Source organism: Tetrao urogallus, assembly GCF_951394365.1.
Source record: "Tetrao urogallus genome assembly, chromosome: 1".
NCBI lineage: Eukaryota > Metazoa > Chordata > Aves > Galliformes > Phasianidae > Tetrao > Tetrao urogallus.
The window spans coordinates 71,147,901-71,166,669 of NC_136813.1; the positions used below are offsets into that span (position 1 = coordinate 71,147,901).

At 37.6% G+C, this 18,769-nt stretch overlaps 1 protein-coding gene across 1 annotated transcript in view; it reads right to left on the reverse strand.

Moving 5' to 3' along the window:
- ARHGAP6 (Rho GTPase activating protein 6) overlaps nt 1–18,769 on the reverse strand; it is a gene marked incomplete at both ends in the record, with an annotated part of 296,766 nt that overhangs the window by 37,164 nt on the left and 240,833 nt on the right. Inside the window, 2 exons of the mRNA XM_079533855.1 lie at nt 319–390; nt 15,127–15,286. Of these exons, the coding sequence (XP_079389981.1) occupies nt 319–390; nt 15,127–15,286 (232 nt within the window). The remainder of the gene's footprint in view (nt 1–318; nt 391–15,126; nt 15,287–18,769) is intronic.

Here is an 18,769-nt window from a genome sequence, read left to right on the forward strand (position 1 = left end):
GAGAGTGTATATGGAGGTAAACAACAGGATCGTATTATCCTGATTTCACTCTGCACTGGCTGCTGAAAATGAGGAAGAAAAGACACAGTTCTTTAACACTTCATAATCTCCTGGGAAATAAGCTTTCAGTTCAGAAGATGGGCTTACTCGAACGTCAGTTACTAAAAGATATGACATTTTTCCACCTGGAAACGAATATGTAGGCAACGCATCAGCTTGGTAACATTTCCCTGTTTCAGAAAGCATACATCTAAGACTAAAGAAATCTTATACGTAAAACTAAGATCAATCAGTGAATATGTACTCGTGTAGTTTTACCTTTGTCTTTGTTTTTCTCCTTTCCTAATGAGTCCAGTTTCTTTCTTAGTGATTTCTTCCTCTTTTGCCCATCTGTAAGAGAAAAAATAGGAAATGTGTGAAGGAAAGAACGCTGAACAAACTGTTGCATAAGCTATATGTACATGAAGTGAGATGTCCACAGCACTTCAGTCAGGAAGGATGTGGGGTTTATTTTGCAAAGGCTCACAACTGTCTCAGCTCATAAGCCCTGAAGAGTACAGTGGAAGACCAAACGCATCCCATTCCATGTTGCTGGGCATAGCACATATGGTCATATAGCCCATGTGCAGAATAAAAAGTTAGTCACGAAGTCTTAGCAACTGAGACTATTGCTGGATGCTCCTGATAGCAAATGAAGAGTAGGCAGCATAAATTCAAAAGGTAGTGATTAGCTCCCATTCATAGATACAAGACTGGAGGCTGTGAAGCTGGAAGTAGTTTTTGGAGAGGAAGTGTGGAGCTACAGGTATAGTATCTGGAGATAACATCCTGGAGACTAACTGTCAAGATGAATTGCACACAGCAGACCTATTAGCTGGGTGATAACTGCCCACCCTGACATGACGCATCGGATCTGAACTCACACTGCACACGGTGTGCTGCAGTTTGTGTACGGCATGTCCCGATGGTTCAGATGGATTAGTGTTAGAGAAGTTATTGCTCTGACACTGTATACATCATCCAAGTTTTCATTAAGATATTAAGGGCTAAAGATTTTAGCTGGTATCATAAGCAGGTCTGTTCTTGAAAGAACTATGTGAGAAAGTTGGCTATCATTCCTTCAGCAGCATCTTTTATAATGAAAGTCAACAAAAACACATCTTGTTAGGCCTCAACAAATACAAGAGATTAAGACACAGGCCTGCTTTAACTTGTACTTTTTATTTTTATTTGGTTTAGTTCTAAAGCAATATAAAAGGTCTCACATATGCTTTAATGCATAATAATAGACAGACACTACTAAAGCTAAACATTATTGGATACATACCTTTGCTTTACTGGTTTTGCAATATGGCATAAAATCAAAAATGTGCACACAGTACCTGTGCTTCACTTTTATGGTAAGGACACTAAATAATCTGCCTCAGCATGTTTTTCTGTTTGCATAAATCAATGGCTTAAGCGGTCTTTCACAGCAGGGAGAAGACCACAAAAAACTGAAGTGGATCTCCATGGATTAACTCTCATCTTTGCAATTAGCCATAGGAGAATACAAGCCATTTCCTCATAGTTTTCCCACAACTCCTAATGAATATTACTCAGCAGACAAATTTTGCCCTTTTCACAACCCATTCATATCCTTTTACTTAAAAATTAAAATTTATTTTTGCTTTTGCAACTTTTGTTCAATCAAATCCACTTCAATGTTTGTATTCTGCATCTATTTAGGGACAGCAAGCATATTTACTCCCAGCAGCTGCTTAATTATAATACTCAGTTTCTGACTCCTGAGGTAGATTCTCATTTGCTAGTTATGTTAAAATCCCTTTTTCTACACCTGCTCCAGTGAGAATTCATCCCTCTGAAATAAGGCTGAATAAAGTTAATACAGAATTTCTAATGAGATTTCAGCAATATAAAGGTGGTAATTCATTGCCTGATGCCGTCTATGATTAGAATTTCCTTTTTCATATCCACATGACAAGTTCATAACTCAAAGTCATACTTTGATTGATTAATATACCCAGTCCTTTCACACCTGACATCCCAGTTCATAATACTGAGTTTATTACAAAAATTCTTCTATTACCTCTTGGCAATATGAACAGTCAGTAGCCTGCTTACATAAAACTAAAAGTATTGCTTGTTTTCATTGGGTTCTCTACTACTGTTGTGTTCTGGCGTTACATATTATACAATTATTTTTATATTATTTCTCATCCTATAAATTCAGATTACTGCTTCATAGTAGCCATTTGATAAATGATTTACATTTCCTTGGAGTCTTAGACCCTCTATGCTCCAAGTACCTATATATTGATATTCTGATATTCCACTGAAGATTCCACTAACATGTAAAAAGAAGAACAAAAGTTGAAACTGCATCTCAAACACACTGATTTTATAATATGATTACAGAACTGCAGCTTCTGCAGTGTTTTAGTGCTGCATAGTCAAATACAACAGAAATGCCAGAACAGTTATTCATGTGAAAGAGAGAAATAAATTACACTTTCATATCAACATGGAAAACAAGTTAATGACTTCTAGGGCCAAACTAGCAATGATTTCTTGTGAACCTTGTTCTTAGTGAGTGATTGTTTGAACTCCAACTGTGAAGAAATTCATCAGTAAAAGACTGGTTGAGGGAACCACACATTTGTTTCTTCAAATCTTGGATTTTTGAGTAGTGGTGATCAGGCCCAGAGGAATGTAAGAAACAGAATAAAGTTCTAGAGACAAGACAGAAAATACAGAAAACAAAAGAATCATAGAATGGCTTAGCATGGAACCTTCCTAATCCAACTCCCTCTGCCATAAGCAGGGCTGCTACCCACCAGATCATCTGCTCAGGGCCCCATTCAGCCTGGGCTTGAATGCTGCCAGGAATGGGGCACCCACAGCTTCTCTGGGCAAGTCTATTCTGTGCAGGAATGAACTCTTAAGACAAAGAAAGACGGCGGAATGATAGAAGGGACACACTTAACTTGAACAAAGGATGTTCATTCACTGAAGTCAGTGGAACCACAATCATTTACATTTAAGGCTTACACCACGCCAAAGAGTTCAATTTATAAGTAAGACTGACAAGAGTCTCAGTGAAAAGCTAAAGCTTAAGAGACCTGACAAGAGTTTCGAGGTCAATTTTAGTTCTCCTTTCAACCTCAGCGAAAGACATGATTAATTATAATCTATATTGCGTAAAAACAAATAAGTATTGAAATGATTGTTGATTTAGGTTACGTCAGACATGAGCACTGTTGAAATACTCACAATGTACTGAAGGATTAGTGCAACTGCAGCAGTTTTAAATATAAAAAAAAAAAAAAATTGATAACACCTAGCACTTACTATCTCCACCGAGATTTGAGAATATAATTAATATTCATATGTTCTTGGTAACAAACCATTACCTGTGCAAAATACCTACTGTACATTTAAAAATTAATTAGCAAATATTTATGCAAAGTAGTACTCTATCAGTCCAAAGTGCTATTATATATGACCTGCTATCCTCATCTGTGGTTTGAGAATATTTAAAGCCCAAATTGATAAATGTTATTCATCCAGCTGATTTATCCAGCCTTGTGTGCATGTAATCATCTCTTAATGTCTTCTTTCAATAGATCAGTAAGATAGGGCCGTCTTAACAAATTTCACTCAAGAATATTAGCAAGATGTGAGAAGTCAAAAGTCTTATCCTCTTGTTAAAAGGCAAGGAAATGTCAAATTGAAGGAAGAAGCCATTTTTTCTCTCTTTGTTAACCCACGCTGACTTCCCTGAAAAACATCTGCCCCGGCAGCTCCATAGATCAGTTGTTTCAGAAATGAAATTGGTTTGTCCAGTACTTACTAATTTATATGTTGACTGCATTTCACACTACAATGCGTACATCACTCTTTGGGCCTGTATGTATCAAGACTAACATGATGAATATTTAAAAAAAAACAAGCCTGGAATGAAACTCTTGAGTGAATATTAAATTGCTGTGTGACCTGTTTTTCCAAAGTGGTGAGCACTTCCAGGTTCACTTAATGCCAGAGAGACTTTTCTATTTGAAAAATTAGGTCATCTATTTAGGACTTTGTCAGTGAACCAAAGCCTACAGAACACAGAAGTATTTGCATGGATACACCAACTTCAGACAAGAATTGAGAGTTTCAGGAGTCTGACTTGTGAGGTTACTATTTCTGAAAATTTTGGTTTAAGGTTGAAATTCATCCAGTGTTAAGACTATCACCTTTTAACTTTCAGTTACAGTCTCCAGATTTTGTACAGTCCACTTTGGGATCCAAATTTCAGTCTATATGATATATAAACTAGCTAAGAAGCCATTTTCATGTAGAGGATATACAAAGCTCATTTTTAAATGTGGAAAAATAAAGAACAGAAAGAGAATTACGGTTTTTTTTTAACAACACGTTGCTCTGTTGCTCCGTGCAAGATCACCTACCAACACCAAATTTGACTCAGAGAGAAAGAGCGTAGATTGAATCCCATTACTACTATTTACTGCTTTACTCATTTCTGGAAAGTTATGGAAATCAACATGTCTACTTGCTATGTCCAGATGTTGCTAAGCACAACCATGAGCATGACTGTGCATGGAATTTTTTCAAAGTGATACAATTAGTGGCACAGCTGGATCTAACATGCAGAAACTCCTCGCCACAATTTTTACATTATCCCACTTATTAGCCACTGTAGTGCGAAGCCCTATCATAACTTTCTTTTTTTTCCTTTCCTTTTCTTAAAAAAAATAATATGTAGTAAAAACTACGACAGCTTTTATTATTATTGTTGTTATTTTTCTGACAGCATTAGAGTATTGTATTTTAAATGATGGAAAGTGTCCTGTCCTGGCAATAAGCTTGAAGTGAACCAGTAACAGAATATAATTATTCAATGTTTCTTTCCCTTATGGATTTATACATTATTTATATATGTATTTTTCCCTTATGGGTTTATAAAGCTTACAGATAAACAAAGTTTATAAACAATAAAGGATACTGATTATCTACATGGAGAGACGTTGCTTTTATGTTACTTATATGCAATATTATTTTCTGTTATACATAATTCATACAAAGACTTTAATGTAGCTTTCTGTATTTTTGACATATCTTCTGTTGTTTACACGGTTATTGAGTACAGAACACCTGCTCCCCATCCACCTCCTTTCCTATTGGCGGCCTTCTTTGCATATGAGAATTGTATTTCTTGTCCATTTAGGGAAGAAAATGTGTCCTGTTCTACAATGAAGGGTTATTTTCACACAGTATAAAGAGAGGAATTATGTGACAGAAGAATGTTATATCTATAGCTCAGTTATAAACAGAAATGGATAAAAATCCCAATATTTCTATAATTCAATAAAAATAGTTCTTAGTAGCTATATTCACAGAATCACAGAATTGTTGAAGTTGGAAGGGACCACTCGGGATCATCTAGTTCAACCTCCCTGCTTCAACAATGCTCCTTTTCCTTTAGTAGCTCTTAGTAAATTTTTTTCCTTGCATGTAATTAAATCACAATAAAATGTACTTTGTAAAAGGGTAATCCATTCTGGTTTGAAAACCACCACCAGTGGCACTCCAAAGAGCCACATCTCACCTCTCCAGAAGACTTCCCTGTTGGCTCACTCATTATGAGCAACTCATTTCCTAAGTGCCAGCCTCCTACACTCAGCGGGCAAAACGAATGTCAAGCTACATACTCTCTTGCCTGTGCAGTGTGGAAAGCAATTGAGTGTCTGCAAGCAGAAAGTATTGCTAAAACTTGATATAGCACAAGAAAGAATTCTGTGCTTTTTTCTTTTCCCATTGTACTGCACTTGCAGTTGCAATCATTTCTTTGGGCACTACGCAATGTGAATTTCCTTCCGGACATGCATGTGGAGCTGCAAGGTGAAGGTTTTACTTAGGCATTCTTGTGCCTATAAATGTCCATCATGAAATATTTATTTAGATTAACGGTCACTGTCCCCACGCAGTAACTCGCAGAGCGCTGCCAGCTGCAGCACAGGCGGAAGGTAAACATTTCCAACCGGAGGACCAGGAGTGAAAGGCTTTGGCACATCACACGCTATAAAAATGGAAAGGCTGAGCCCTCAGGTATTTTCCATCACTCTCTGTCTCCCTGTAACCTGTCCTTGGCAGTGCAGACGCATTCCCTCAGCAATGCAGGTTATTATATGGCTTCATAACGCTTGGACTACCTCCTGCTTCTCCCTTACAGGTTTCTCTCTTTAGTTCACTTTGTTTTAAATTAGCACTCCTTCGTGCTTGGCAACTGGCAGCTAACTGAAAGAACTGAAAACCACCAGGCAAAAGCATAGAATCATAGAATCACCATGGTTGGAAAAGACCTCTACGATCATCCAGTCCAACTGCCCCCTTACCACCAAGATTTCCCACTAAACAATGTCCCTCAGTTCAATATCTAAGCATTTCTTGAAATATTTGCTTTTCTTGAAATGCATGCTTTTGTGCTTTTCCTCCTGAACCCATTATACTCTTCAGTAATCTGTTTATAGTGCATCCTCTTCAGATAAAGATTTATGTAGGTAACATTATATTTACAAGTGTAGTAGTCCTTTGGGCTATTGCATTACTGATTATTAAAATGAAACACAGAGGAATTATAGCATGTCAACCTATGGGTTTAAATGATGTAGCCAACAGAAGTTTAAATCCTGCATTATACATCACTTCTTTACTATGTAAATCTTTATATAATAGCAAGAATTCAGTTCTAGTGCCATACGAATGAAACTATTTTTCTAGAAATTATTCATAAATTGCCAGGGATCCTGCCAGGGAACACAGAACTGCTGGAATCCTCACCTACTTCTAAAGAAAGTTGCATTCCTACAGGGCCCTGAGTTTTATCAATAAAATGACAGTTTACCAGTAATTTTATGTGCTCCTGATATATTTTTTTTAAGCATCAAACAAAAAACAGCAATACAATATACTACAAAACAATGCATAACAGAAGGAAATCTGATATTCAGCTGAAAAGTTCATACCAGAATTCTTACCAGAAGAATACACATGTTAAAGCAAAACTCTGCCAAAGTCAAGTAGAACATGAGGACTAATCAATTGTAACACCAGTATTCTTGATAATGCTTCAGTTAGAAGCTTCAGCAGAATCACCATACACTGATGTGGATTATTTGCAAAGTAAGGACAGTCTAGCTGAGTTTTCAGAAACAAAAGACCAGAACTACAATATGTTCTGAAGGCATATTTGGCAGAACATCATCAAGAATACTTCTGTTACACTAGGTGTACTTGCAATGATTTAGAAAAGAAATTACGAGTTAAATGAAACCAATTTTCCAAACAATGTGTTATAGAGCTTTTACATATGCATTCTGGTTCCTAAAATGGTTTTACGTAGGCCATGTTTGAACTTTCCCAATATGTTAATGACTAACATTTTAAAATGAAAACTGAGTTTTTCATAGGCCATAATAATACACTGACAAAATGCCAAATGACTTCATATGTAGGTTGCTCCAAAAGTAATGCCTCCTATTTATTTCCATTTCAACTACAATTGATACAAAGAGCACAACAACACACTATGATAGTGCAAATTCTCAGCTACAAAACACTCTTTTCCAACATAGCATAGTAGCTATGCATTTTCGCTAGTGAAGAGCCATTGTGCTGCACTCATAACAATCTGCACCAGGACAATGACCTGCTGTCACTGTCACCACTGCTGAAATGCACCACCCACCCCTCAGTGTGCTCACATTCACTGTTTGGTCTCCAGAAACGTTCAGCAATTGTCAATGAATGTCAGTGGGTGCCATTTTTTCCACATGGAGATCAACGACATCCCTTTACTTCATCCACACTTCCATGTCAGATGCCATTGTGTCAGAGTGCCCCTCTGCTGCCATCTGTAACATGGCAACAAAATATAATGGGATACTGGTGGGAAGGTTCAACCTCTACTGCCATACCATCAATATCCATCCCTGATACTGGGGGCCAGCATAATAAAATAGGAAGCTTTAATAGGAGACAGGAATTTTTTAATATCTCTGAAGTAATATCTAGACTTAATTGGACTTTACATACTTCAAATGCATGCATGCAGCAGTCCCTGGCTTTGAATTTATAACAGCTCTACCCTAAGCCCACACAAGTCAGGATCCAAATAACAACACAAGCCCATAGGATTACTCTCCCCTAATACTGAAAACCTCCTGTCAGGATTCTGTCATCAACAACTGTTTTATAACCTTGGTATATGGAAAAGTTGATCACAGTAATTCGTACTTCTGTATTCCTATAGCATTCACCATAATGCATGCCGCTTCTTGATCAGAGCACCTGTTTACCCAAACAGAGGCTGATAAACAGAGAAATCTTTTTTCCTTGTACTGAACAATGAAGATTCGCTTTCATAATTGTTATTAGCCTGTTTCTACCTGACTGAATAAATAGGTGGAACTGTGCTCCTCATATAATAAGATATGTTATTCCTAGTATGTGATAGAAGAAAATCATGGAAATCAATTTGCTGATGGTTACATAGGTTACACTTTCATAAAATAGCTGCCTAACAACAAAGTTTGAAAAAGGAAAAGATGACTATAAAAAATTCAGTTTTTGAAGATACATTACTTCTTCTGTTCTATTAGTAGAAAAATTATGTTCTTGCAAGCTTCATATATTTCACTTTTTTTTCCCTCTCAACTGTGGCAAAAAGCCAAATCTGGAAAAATAAAACAAAACAAAACAAAAAAACCCAACAAACCATAGCAAGAAGCTTCTACAAATTTCCTTCTGTGGAGAAGAAAAAAAAAAAAAAAATGCTTTTTGGCTTGCGTATCTCCCTGTCTAGAAAAGCTTCTGTCACCTTTACTTTGATAAATTCCTGCATAGCAGACTCCAAGGCTGACTGCTCCAAATACCTCCATCCTGCAGCTGGGATTTCTCCCAGCTCAAAACATTAAATGAATTTTACTTTCTCTTTTCAGACTGAGAGATAGAGCTTTTTTTTGAGAGGAAAGAAAAGCTCACGTTTTATGGAAAACTGGGATTTGGGGGAAAAATAAAAATGACAAAGAAAATATAACTTCCATCCTAAGCCAGCAACATGCACAGCTTTCATCAAGCGCTCTGAGCAGGTTTGATAGAGCAAGGTTGATAAACCAGGTTGAAGACTTACTAATGTAATGTCAAAGAGCAGAACTTAGCTTGCAGTCTTGCTTGTCTTTAATTTAACCTTCATGAATACTGTTATATTGAAAGCAAATCTTACAAATGCTGCATGGACTTATGGCACCATGTTAGAGACAGTATTATATGAGAAGTATCTGCAAAGGTTGGCATGAAGAGTGGTGATAGTAAACTTCTTCACTTAAAAGGCATACTGTATACCAGCACAAAAGCATCTAATCTTGTAGCTCCACAAAGTATCAGCTACAGTTTTCTTAGATGCTTTCTCCTGGTATAACTATCTACACAGTATGTAACATGGTCAATGATTAAAAACAATGAGCAGCTTGGAGCACTTACAAAAATGCAAGTCCGGATAAAAATCAAACTCACTCTCAGCGTTAAGGAAAATGGATAATGATGAGTAAAGTAAGCAAAAAACTGAACCAAATGTCAGCTCCCTGCCAAAATAAACAAGTGGAGGACACATAACTGAATTCCCATTTTTATTCGGAGCTTAACTGAAACATATTGAGGACAAAGTGCACCAATGAACAATAAAAATTCAGAAAACCTAACTGCTTGTGTTTTGTTTCATTTCACAGAGAGTTGCCTCAACACTCAGTCTATGATTACGTATTTCAAATTTACCTTACAGAAGGAAGTTCTACAGCAGATTAATACTCATTTCATAGGAACAGATGCACAGCAGATGCACACCTGGTGAAACTGGCTACAAATCTTACATACAAAAATGTCCAACAGTACATGTTAAAACAGCATAAGCAATAATCTTTCCTTAAATGATTGGAAATGTATTTAAGTTTCTAAAGACGACATGAGATCATATGTATTACAATTATAACAAACTAAATGAACTGAAAACTAGATTTGACAAATGCTAGCTAACTACTAAAATTAAGCATCACCTTCTCTCTCTCCAGCTGACCCAATAACTCTAAAAAGAAATTACCTCAGAAAGTAGAACACTTGCTATAATTACTGAAGCTGCTGTGTATGACTTAGGTGCTGTTAACAATAAATATTAATGTTTGTGTGTACATTCTTGTCATAGATGGCAACAATACGGTAAAGAGTCTTCTTGGTAAAGGCAATTAATTTCTTTGATTACACTTTGTACACTTGCTAAAATAGCTGGACGGCAAGTTTATTTTCAGATCTGTAAAATGAAGAGAATTCTGTGGCTTATCTTCAGATTCTCCCTCCACAACATTTGGGAAACATTTAAATAATAAACCCAAAGATACAAAGAAAGCATATGCAGCACTTGTACTATAGCATAAATATACTTTGGAATGTGGCATGTGCTAAAGCAAAAATACTACATCAACCTAGCATTAAGGTTGTGACCCAAGCCAACAAAAACAAGATAATTCATCAGAGATTTATGGTCTGGCCTTCATCCAACCTACTGCATGTATTGCAATCTATTGCATCTGATCTGTTAACAATTCTGGGTGAATGTGTAACATCAAAGTTCAATTCTAGACACATCAATCTTGTATTTTGAAGATGAGACTGGAATAAAGATATTTTACCACATTATTTTGAAGCTTTGGGCCTGAACTCTTGTGCTAAGTCTTCCTACAAAAAATGAAGTTCGATCGCATAGTAGTATGCGATCTGAAACATGGGTTAATACTGGGATTTGTTACTACTAATTGTAGAAAAAATGACATGTGAAAAATGAAAATATACATCTGAGATGCTTGCCTGTACAACTTCTGAACTGGTACACATGCAAAAGATGCTCTGTCAACTGTATCACATTTGAAATTCTGTCCTGAAATGATTTAGAAAGATAGGACCAAAAATGCCTAATCACAAAAAGAGTGAGATTCTGTGAAGGACTATGTACAATCTAGATACTGTATATCTCTTGCTGATTCAAATTCTACTCTATCCAAGTTAGGGCAGAATTTCCAAACTTTCATAGGAAAATTCAGCATAACTTTTCCTTTCTTTCCCCTTTTTTGAAAAATAGAGAACTCTTTTTTTCTACATCAGAGCTTTTCACTGCCTCTGTGCAACGTCTCATAACTGACCAATCCTACAACTTCTTTAGCACAAGAACCCTTTCTAACTCCTGGTTGTGCTGAGGCCTTTCAGTATCTTCTCCATCTTCAACAGTCACTACAAAGGTGATATTCACTTAAGAATGGACATTAAGAATGCACGAGAGGCATCATCAACTCTGCAAGCTAATGCTGGTAGATTCATAAATCCCATACAAACTACTACAAAGATAAGAAAAACATAGTCACAAATTGAGCCACTACTTCAGCTGACATTCTTACCATGGTATTTAGGGGACATTTCAGTTCAAACATCAGTGGGGCAAGGGTTTCTTTTAAATATGACTCTGAGCAGTGTTGTGGTAGCAAGCGCTAATTGCTGGCACCTCTGCTGTATAAAAGTAAAAGCAGGATTCAACCAAAAAGATAAACCATTTACGTTTGCATATTACACTGATACACATACACCTACCTAAGCCATACTCAGAATTAGTGGCAAGTGTTTCCTTTTTCCCTCCTGTACTCCTTGTTTCCACAATACCTCATGCCTCATTCCAAAGCTGGGAAGATGACAACACAACCTGTTGGGGACTGGTGAGAATATAAGCAGTCACAGTGTTTTCTTGAATAAAGAGAGGTGAAAACTGCAGCTGTGACTCCAGAACATCCAAATCCTATTCCGGTTAATTCAGAGAGGTTAACGTCATACCTTAAAACTGAAACAGATGCTTGAGGAGTTGAGCTAGGGTTGGTGCCCTAACTCCTCATTTAGTGTAACTGATCAGGCCCTAGCAGTGCCTACCAGTGCTCATAAATACAAACTACAAGAGGCTCTCGGGCTCAGTGAAGTAAAATGTTATTATAAAAGTATTTCCTAAATACCTGTTGTGGAAACCGCTCCAAACAAACCTCATTCGATACTTTCTCTGCCCAAGAGGTACCTGGAGCTTATGAACAAAGGAGAAGGAAAGAAGTTATCCTACGCTTTCATACTCGTTTAATTTTGAAAAAAAGATATGAGACTTGAGTTACCAAGTTGTTGTTTTCTTGTGTAGACATGCTGTATAAGGTTCATTTTTCTCACTAGGGGCAGAAAAGTACACAAACATATGGAAAGTCAGAAAGACATGAGCACATGCATAAAGTGAACTGCATCGTTCTCTTTCCTTTCTTCTACTGGAAAGAGATTCTACTTCCTTGAAATAAGGAAGGCATAAGTATAGTCTAAACAGTGACTGCAAATAAGTTGCAAAACAAACTTAATATTGTGCTATTTAGAACATCAGACAGCAAATTAAAAATATTCTATGGAATAACTGTGTTAGTAAAGAAACTAATGCTGTGCTTGGAATTGATAACCCTTAAATTAACACATTAAACTAGAGACAGTACAAATGATTTGTGGTATAGTTATCACTGGCAGATGGAGGCATGCCATGGAGCTGAGAAGGATTTTGATTCCAGAAAACGAAAGACAGGGATGAGGCAGAAAAACAAGAGAACAAAAAAACAAATTTGAAGTAGCTCTGTCATACATACAAATTCATCAAGAGTCACTGTTTTTAAATTCATTCTAATTGCTTACCGAAGTCCAACCTTACATATTTTAAATAACACGCCAGTTAAACTCCTGTCAGAAGTGGTTCTCTCTATGTGACCACAGGATATTTAAGTTACAAATGTTAATAGTGTGTTTTATGAAGGGTAATGGCTGCAATACAAATGAAGAGGGATTACATACCAGGTATTACATTGCATGCATTCCTCTCCTAGTGTGCAAATGGCCAGATGGGCCCTAAAAGGCTAACTGCACTTGTTGTGACAAAGTGGCCTTCTAAGCGTGGCAGAACTGAAACATTATGAAGCTATCAGTAGTGATATGACCTGATGTCATTGCGACTGTAAACATAAGGCAGATGCTTCTGTAGTCAGACTTAACCTCCATGCAAGCGTGCTTGGCACAAATACTTGTTACCCAAGAACAATGGGGTTTTACTTTCCAATTTACTTTCCACTTGTGCCAGTAGAAGTAATTTCTCAAATGCTTGCAGAAAGCAAAAGCTCAGCTGGCCCTGTTCTAGAGTCATTCATTTGTAGCTTTTGAAGAACAGTCAAAGGACCTCAAAGAATCCCAACATTTAAAAACGCTTTCTGTGTTTTCTAATACCGAGATTATTCTTCTAGGCTTCTTCAGGCTTCTGAATATGTTCAGACAACATTTGCTCAATCAGAAGAGAGCTGTAGAGCGCATCTTTCTAAACATGGATCTCTCCAGTCCTAGACAGCTCCCTCAGCTCTCTCAAACATACTACACTAGTTCTTCCTGTAACTTGGCCAAACACATCACCTTTTCTTTGTTTGTTATTGTTATTGTTTCTGTGTTTTGATTGGTTGATCGGTTTGCTTTACTTTGTTTTTACTGAAAACCTTTAATGACCTTCAGTCCAGTTTTAACTTGGGATTACAATAGTTGCATCTAAGTTTTATGTTACTTGTACTACTGCATGCCTGGAGTGACTGAGCAAGTTTCACACTGTTGAAACTTGAAAATTCCCACTTGCACAGCCCTGTGATATTAGCAAATCAATTGGACGGCTACCTCTCCCCTCTTAACATACTTTTGCACTCCACACCATTCAGGAGTGATGGGATCATGAAGAGGACATTTGAATTGTCTCTGCAAAGGGTCTAAACTAAAGTATTCTACATCCAGTCCTGGCCAACATTTTTATCAGTGACCTCAATGCAGGACTGGAATGCATCCCCAGCACTAAACCTGGGGGTGCTGTTGACTTTGGAATGATGAGAAGCCTTGCGGAGGAATCTGCATACACTGGAGCAACAGGCAATCAGCACCAGCGCAAAGTTTAATGTAGTGAAGTGCTCAATTCTGCATCTGGGATAGAGAAATGCCTGACACAGGTACGGACTAGGAGATGAGTGGCTAGGGAGCAGCCCAGCAAAAAGGAATCTGGACGTGCTGGTGACAGCAGGCTCAGCATCCATCAGCAGTGCACCCTGGCAACCAAGGGCCATACCACATTTTAAGAGGCATTAAACACAGCATGGCCAGCTGGCTATGATTCTCATAGAATCATAGAATGGCTTGGTTTGGAAAGGTCCTGAAATACCATCTAGTTCTAACTCCCCTGCCATGGACAGGGTTGCCAATCACTAGATCAGGCCATCTGGAACCAATATACAGTATTTAGCATTGGCGCAGCCCCATCTTGAGTACTGTGTGTAGTTCTGCAATCCTCAATAAAAAAAAGGGTGCTAGTTTACTGGAAAGTGTACAGAGGATGACAACAAAGGTTGGTAACAAGTTTGGAAAGCATGTCCTGTCAGGAGAGGTTGAGGACACTTGGGTTGTCAAGGGGTTGTCAATTTCATTGCCCTCTAGAACTTTAGAAAAGTTGTAAGACCACTGTCTTTAGGAAAAGCTGACTATGATTCACTTTATTTGATATGGAAGATACCAAAAGTAGTGATTCTTGCCTTTCATCAGTGCCAATAGAGAGCGAAAAAAATCACACTTACAGGGAATGATCTATCTGACATAGACAGATATATACTTTTGGATATAAGAAAGTGCAAGAAAAATCTTTCTTTCAACTGAGTATCAGGGTTTCCCAGCATGAATAGGTCTGATTTAGGTTATCTGCTCTGTAGGTGTCTGTCCTTGATTAGGTGATCCCACTCCCAGTGGCTTATGTTGGACATAACGGACACCATTACTATTCATTTTTGTAGTTGCAATGTTTAAACAAAAAGTGAAGCAGAAGAAAAAGTCTGAGGAGCAAACAATGTACTTTTTCTCCCATTTATTACTGAGATACGAAGTCAGCGGCTTATGAAGAGGAGGCTCAGCAATCTAAACAGAGCTGGTTTATCATGCACTTACCTTTGGGGATAGTAATCTGACATCCCAGGTCATACTCCTGCTGCAGCTGATAAAAAGCCACTTCCTGCAGCCGAGCGCGCTCCAGCTCTGAGAGACTTTGAACGGGAACTGACTTCAGCCGAACGCTGCGCCCTGACATGCTGTTCCAAGTGAAATCACCCTACAGGAAATCAAATGGAAAAATATGAAGCATCATACGGTATGTGCAATTTAATAAACATAACTATCTCTTCTACTGCAAGGAGAAACAATGCATGCCCTCTTTTCTAAAAGGCCATTTTCCTGGACTTCTCTAACCTTTCAAATATCTTTGTTTTCCTAAGACTAACATTCCTTAAAAGGAGTACAGACATACAAAACAAAGTCAATTTTGCCTGAAAACATTTAAGCATGTATTGTTGCAAAAACTCTGGGATTCCAGTAATCAAAAGCAAAAAGCAGGAAAAAAAAAAAACAACCTTGTCCGCTTTTCCCAGCTTGGTTTCTTTGTACAGTAGTTCATCATCACTTCATTCCCTTCAATGCACATTCAGTCAGAGACCTGAATTTGTACAGGTCCATGGATAACATGCATCTTATCTCCTCCAATTTGCTAACCCCACTCCCCAAAGCTGTTCAGTGAGTAATTTTCTTTTCCAATGCATCCTACCCACTCCTTACAAAGTGACTGTGGTTAAAGCAAGACTGACTAAAGGATAATTTGTTTTACGTTTCTGAAAAGCCATTATAACATATGCACTACAATACAATAAAACAACATGAGATATGCTGCATCTCTGCAAGGTACCAATTATGTTCAGAAACAAAATCAAAAGCTTTATAAGTTTTATCTCCCACATACGATGACATACACAAAAAGCCATTCTTATTGCTAGTATTTAGTTCAGATAAGAGAAGTAATCATCAGTCGAACAGAAGTACAACCACACAGAAAAGCTGAAAGACTGACAACTAACTTGAAACAAGAACTTTAGAATTCATCAAAGCATAATTAGAGAACACATTTTTCTACATGGAAAAGAAGAGTTCAGCTTTGAGCAAAAAAGACTCAGAGGGAATCTGATTAATGTTTACAAGTTTCTTAAGTGTGGGAGTCAAGAAGATATGGCCAACTTCTTTTCAGTGGTCTGTGGGGACTAGACAAGGGGAAACTGCCATAAACTGGAGCATTAGGAAGTTCTGCATCAATATGTGAAGGGACTTCTTCATAGTGAGGGTAATGGAGCACTGGAACAGGCTGCCCTGTGAGGCTGTGGATTCTCCTTCTCTGGAGATACTGAAGACCCATCTGGACGCCTGCTTGTGAAGCCTGCTGTAGGAAGCCTGCTTTGAAGGGGGGTTGGGCTCGATTTTCTCCAGAGGTCCCTTCCAACCTCTACAATTCTGTGATTCTGTACATAGCTATGACTGCACATGCATTCGCATGTATGAGAGATAAAAACATTGTAAATATGCAGCACCATCTAGCAATGTAGCTGAAGGAAACAATGCAGTGAATGCAGACTTTTCTTGTAAACAATGAAATGTGTCTGAGTCCCTCAAGAAGCTTTTATTTTTGTAAAAAATTTTTTGCAAGTTATAAGGCAGTCATGACAGATGAAGCTGTCACCTTGAATTGAACAATACTGTATCTACATGTTAAATGAATCTACTATACCCAATATTTTTTATGATATGTATATTTATATGTGTCACATATGTAAACTTTTGCACTAGCCCAGGATTTGACCACTGGAATTTGGTTTTTGCTTTTTCTTTTTTTGCTCTTCCACTGCTCCACTGCTGACTAACTAGATTTAGTGGTCTCAAATGAAGGGTTTGCAAGGTGATATAAACCAAGACTAGCTTAACTCAAGTGAAACCAAAGCAGAGAGATTCACATAAACCTGTTTTGCGAAACTGCAAGTAAATGTTTACATTTTTGAAAAAGCCTTTGTCATTTATAGTTAAAAGTGATCAAGAACAGAATCCACCATCAGACAATGTATACCAAGAAAGAATTCCTTTCCAATCATGATAATACAGAAGAAAAAAATTTACAAGTGCAGAAATATGCAACTCAATCCTTATGAACATCTCACGTACAAAATGTTCTATAGTCAAGATAGTAAAAAGAGAGAACTACAGGCTTTTGGGGTAGACGTTTCTGGATTTATCTTATCTATTTCTCTTAGATGAGCAATTTCATAAACAAAAGTATCATGGATACACATTTATTATGGTAGGCATAACTGGGATGTTTTAATTTTGAAATGTGAAGGCATGAAAAATAGAAAATTGTGAACTAACAGCTTATTAAGACTAGAAAGTTTTTAGAACATATCCTGTTTCCTGTAGAGCACAAAAAACAAGGAGGAATATGGGGCTTTTAGGAACTGCCACAAGTTAAATACATACTCCTTAACTGGAATTATGCATGGACACAGGAATTATTGTTATTTTTTGATGAAAATCAATGTGGGCAAATCTAATTCTGGAGGTAACTGCACCCTCTGCCTCACCTCAGAGCAGCTTTGTAACAGTAGGCAGCAAGCTGTACCACTGCAATACCTCAGCTGCTGAACCAGCCACATGAGTTTAACTCGAAAAGACAACATTTACTGGCATCAATATTCTGCTTTTGAGGCCAACGAAGACTCTATGCAGATCTCTGCTGCTTTATATGAGCAAATCAGCCAGCTCAGCACTGGCTTAGAAATCCTACTCAAGCTAATTTTACCTTATTATGGCTGCACCTCATCTCTCTCTTTAAAAATATAAAAATAAATAAATATTAACATGTCTAAGTTTTACAACCAAGAGAAATAAGAAAGTCCCATACCACATGAAGATTGTTCCTCTCAACCAAGATTTTCATTCTGTCAGTCTCTAAGCTCCCCAAACACCTCTGGCACTCACCAGCATGGCCCTTGTTGGCTAAAAATGGTCGGATGCATCCTCAAACTCCACGACAGATTGTTAAGCAGCAATAAAGAACTTGGAATCACTCTGCCCAGTCTCTGTGCACTACATAAGGCATTCTTCTTTTATACTTGATGTGTTTGATAAAATCTCTGCTAGGTCACATTAACATAGGGTTTTACTATGCTAATGGAACACATGAGTAATTATCTGAAATATTTTTGGAAGATCATGTGTTAGGGCCAATGGAATCTCCTAATCTGTTGAAGCAGAGGCTGAAGAAATGTTTCCTTGAAAAATTCTGTTTTATCTGGCAAATAAATATCAGTCTTCTATGAGCCAAAGTATAATATTTTATGTCTTAATCTATTCATAGGCTCTTATGCTTTGTGGGACAGAAGGTAACTTAGCAGCTTCACCTCCCTTCTAATGCAATGAGGAATTTTTACACACAGCCAGCAAATTTCTGCAACATCAACCAGGCTTGGGAGAGGTCCAGAGAAGTCAATATACCTTCGGGAAGGGGTACAAGTGCACTTATAAAGTTCCCAATTCTGTAAAACTATTCTGTACTATATGGGACAACCGAAGGAGGAAAAGGGCAGGACAGACACAGAGAACATTCTCTTTTTCTCTCTCTGAGGAGGCACACTTCATTAGCCACGTTCAACTAATAGCCTGATATAGTTCTTTGCAGAAGCTTAAGAGGAACATAAGATTTTTAAGCACCAAGTCAGGGGAT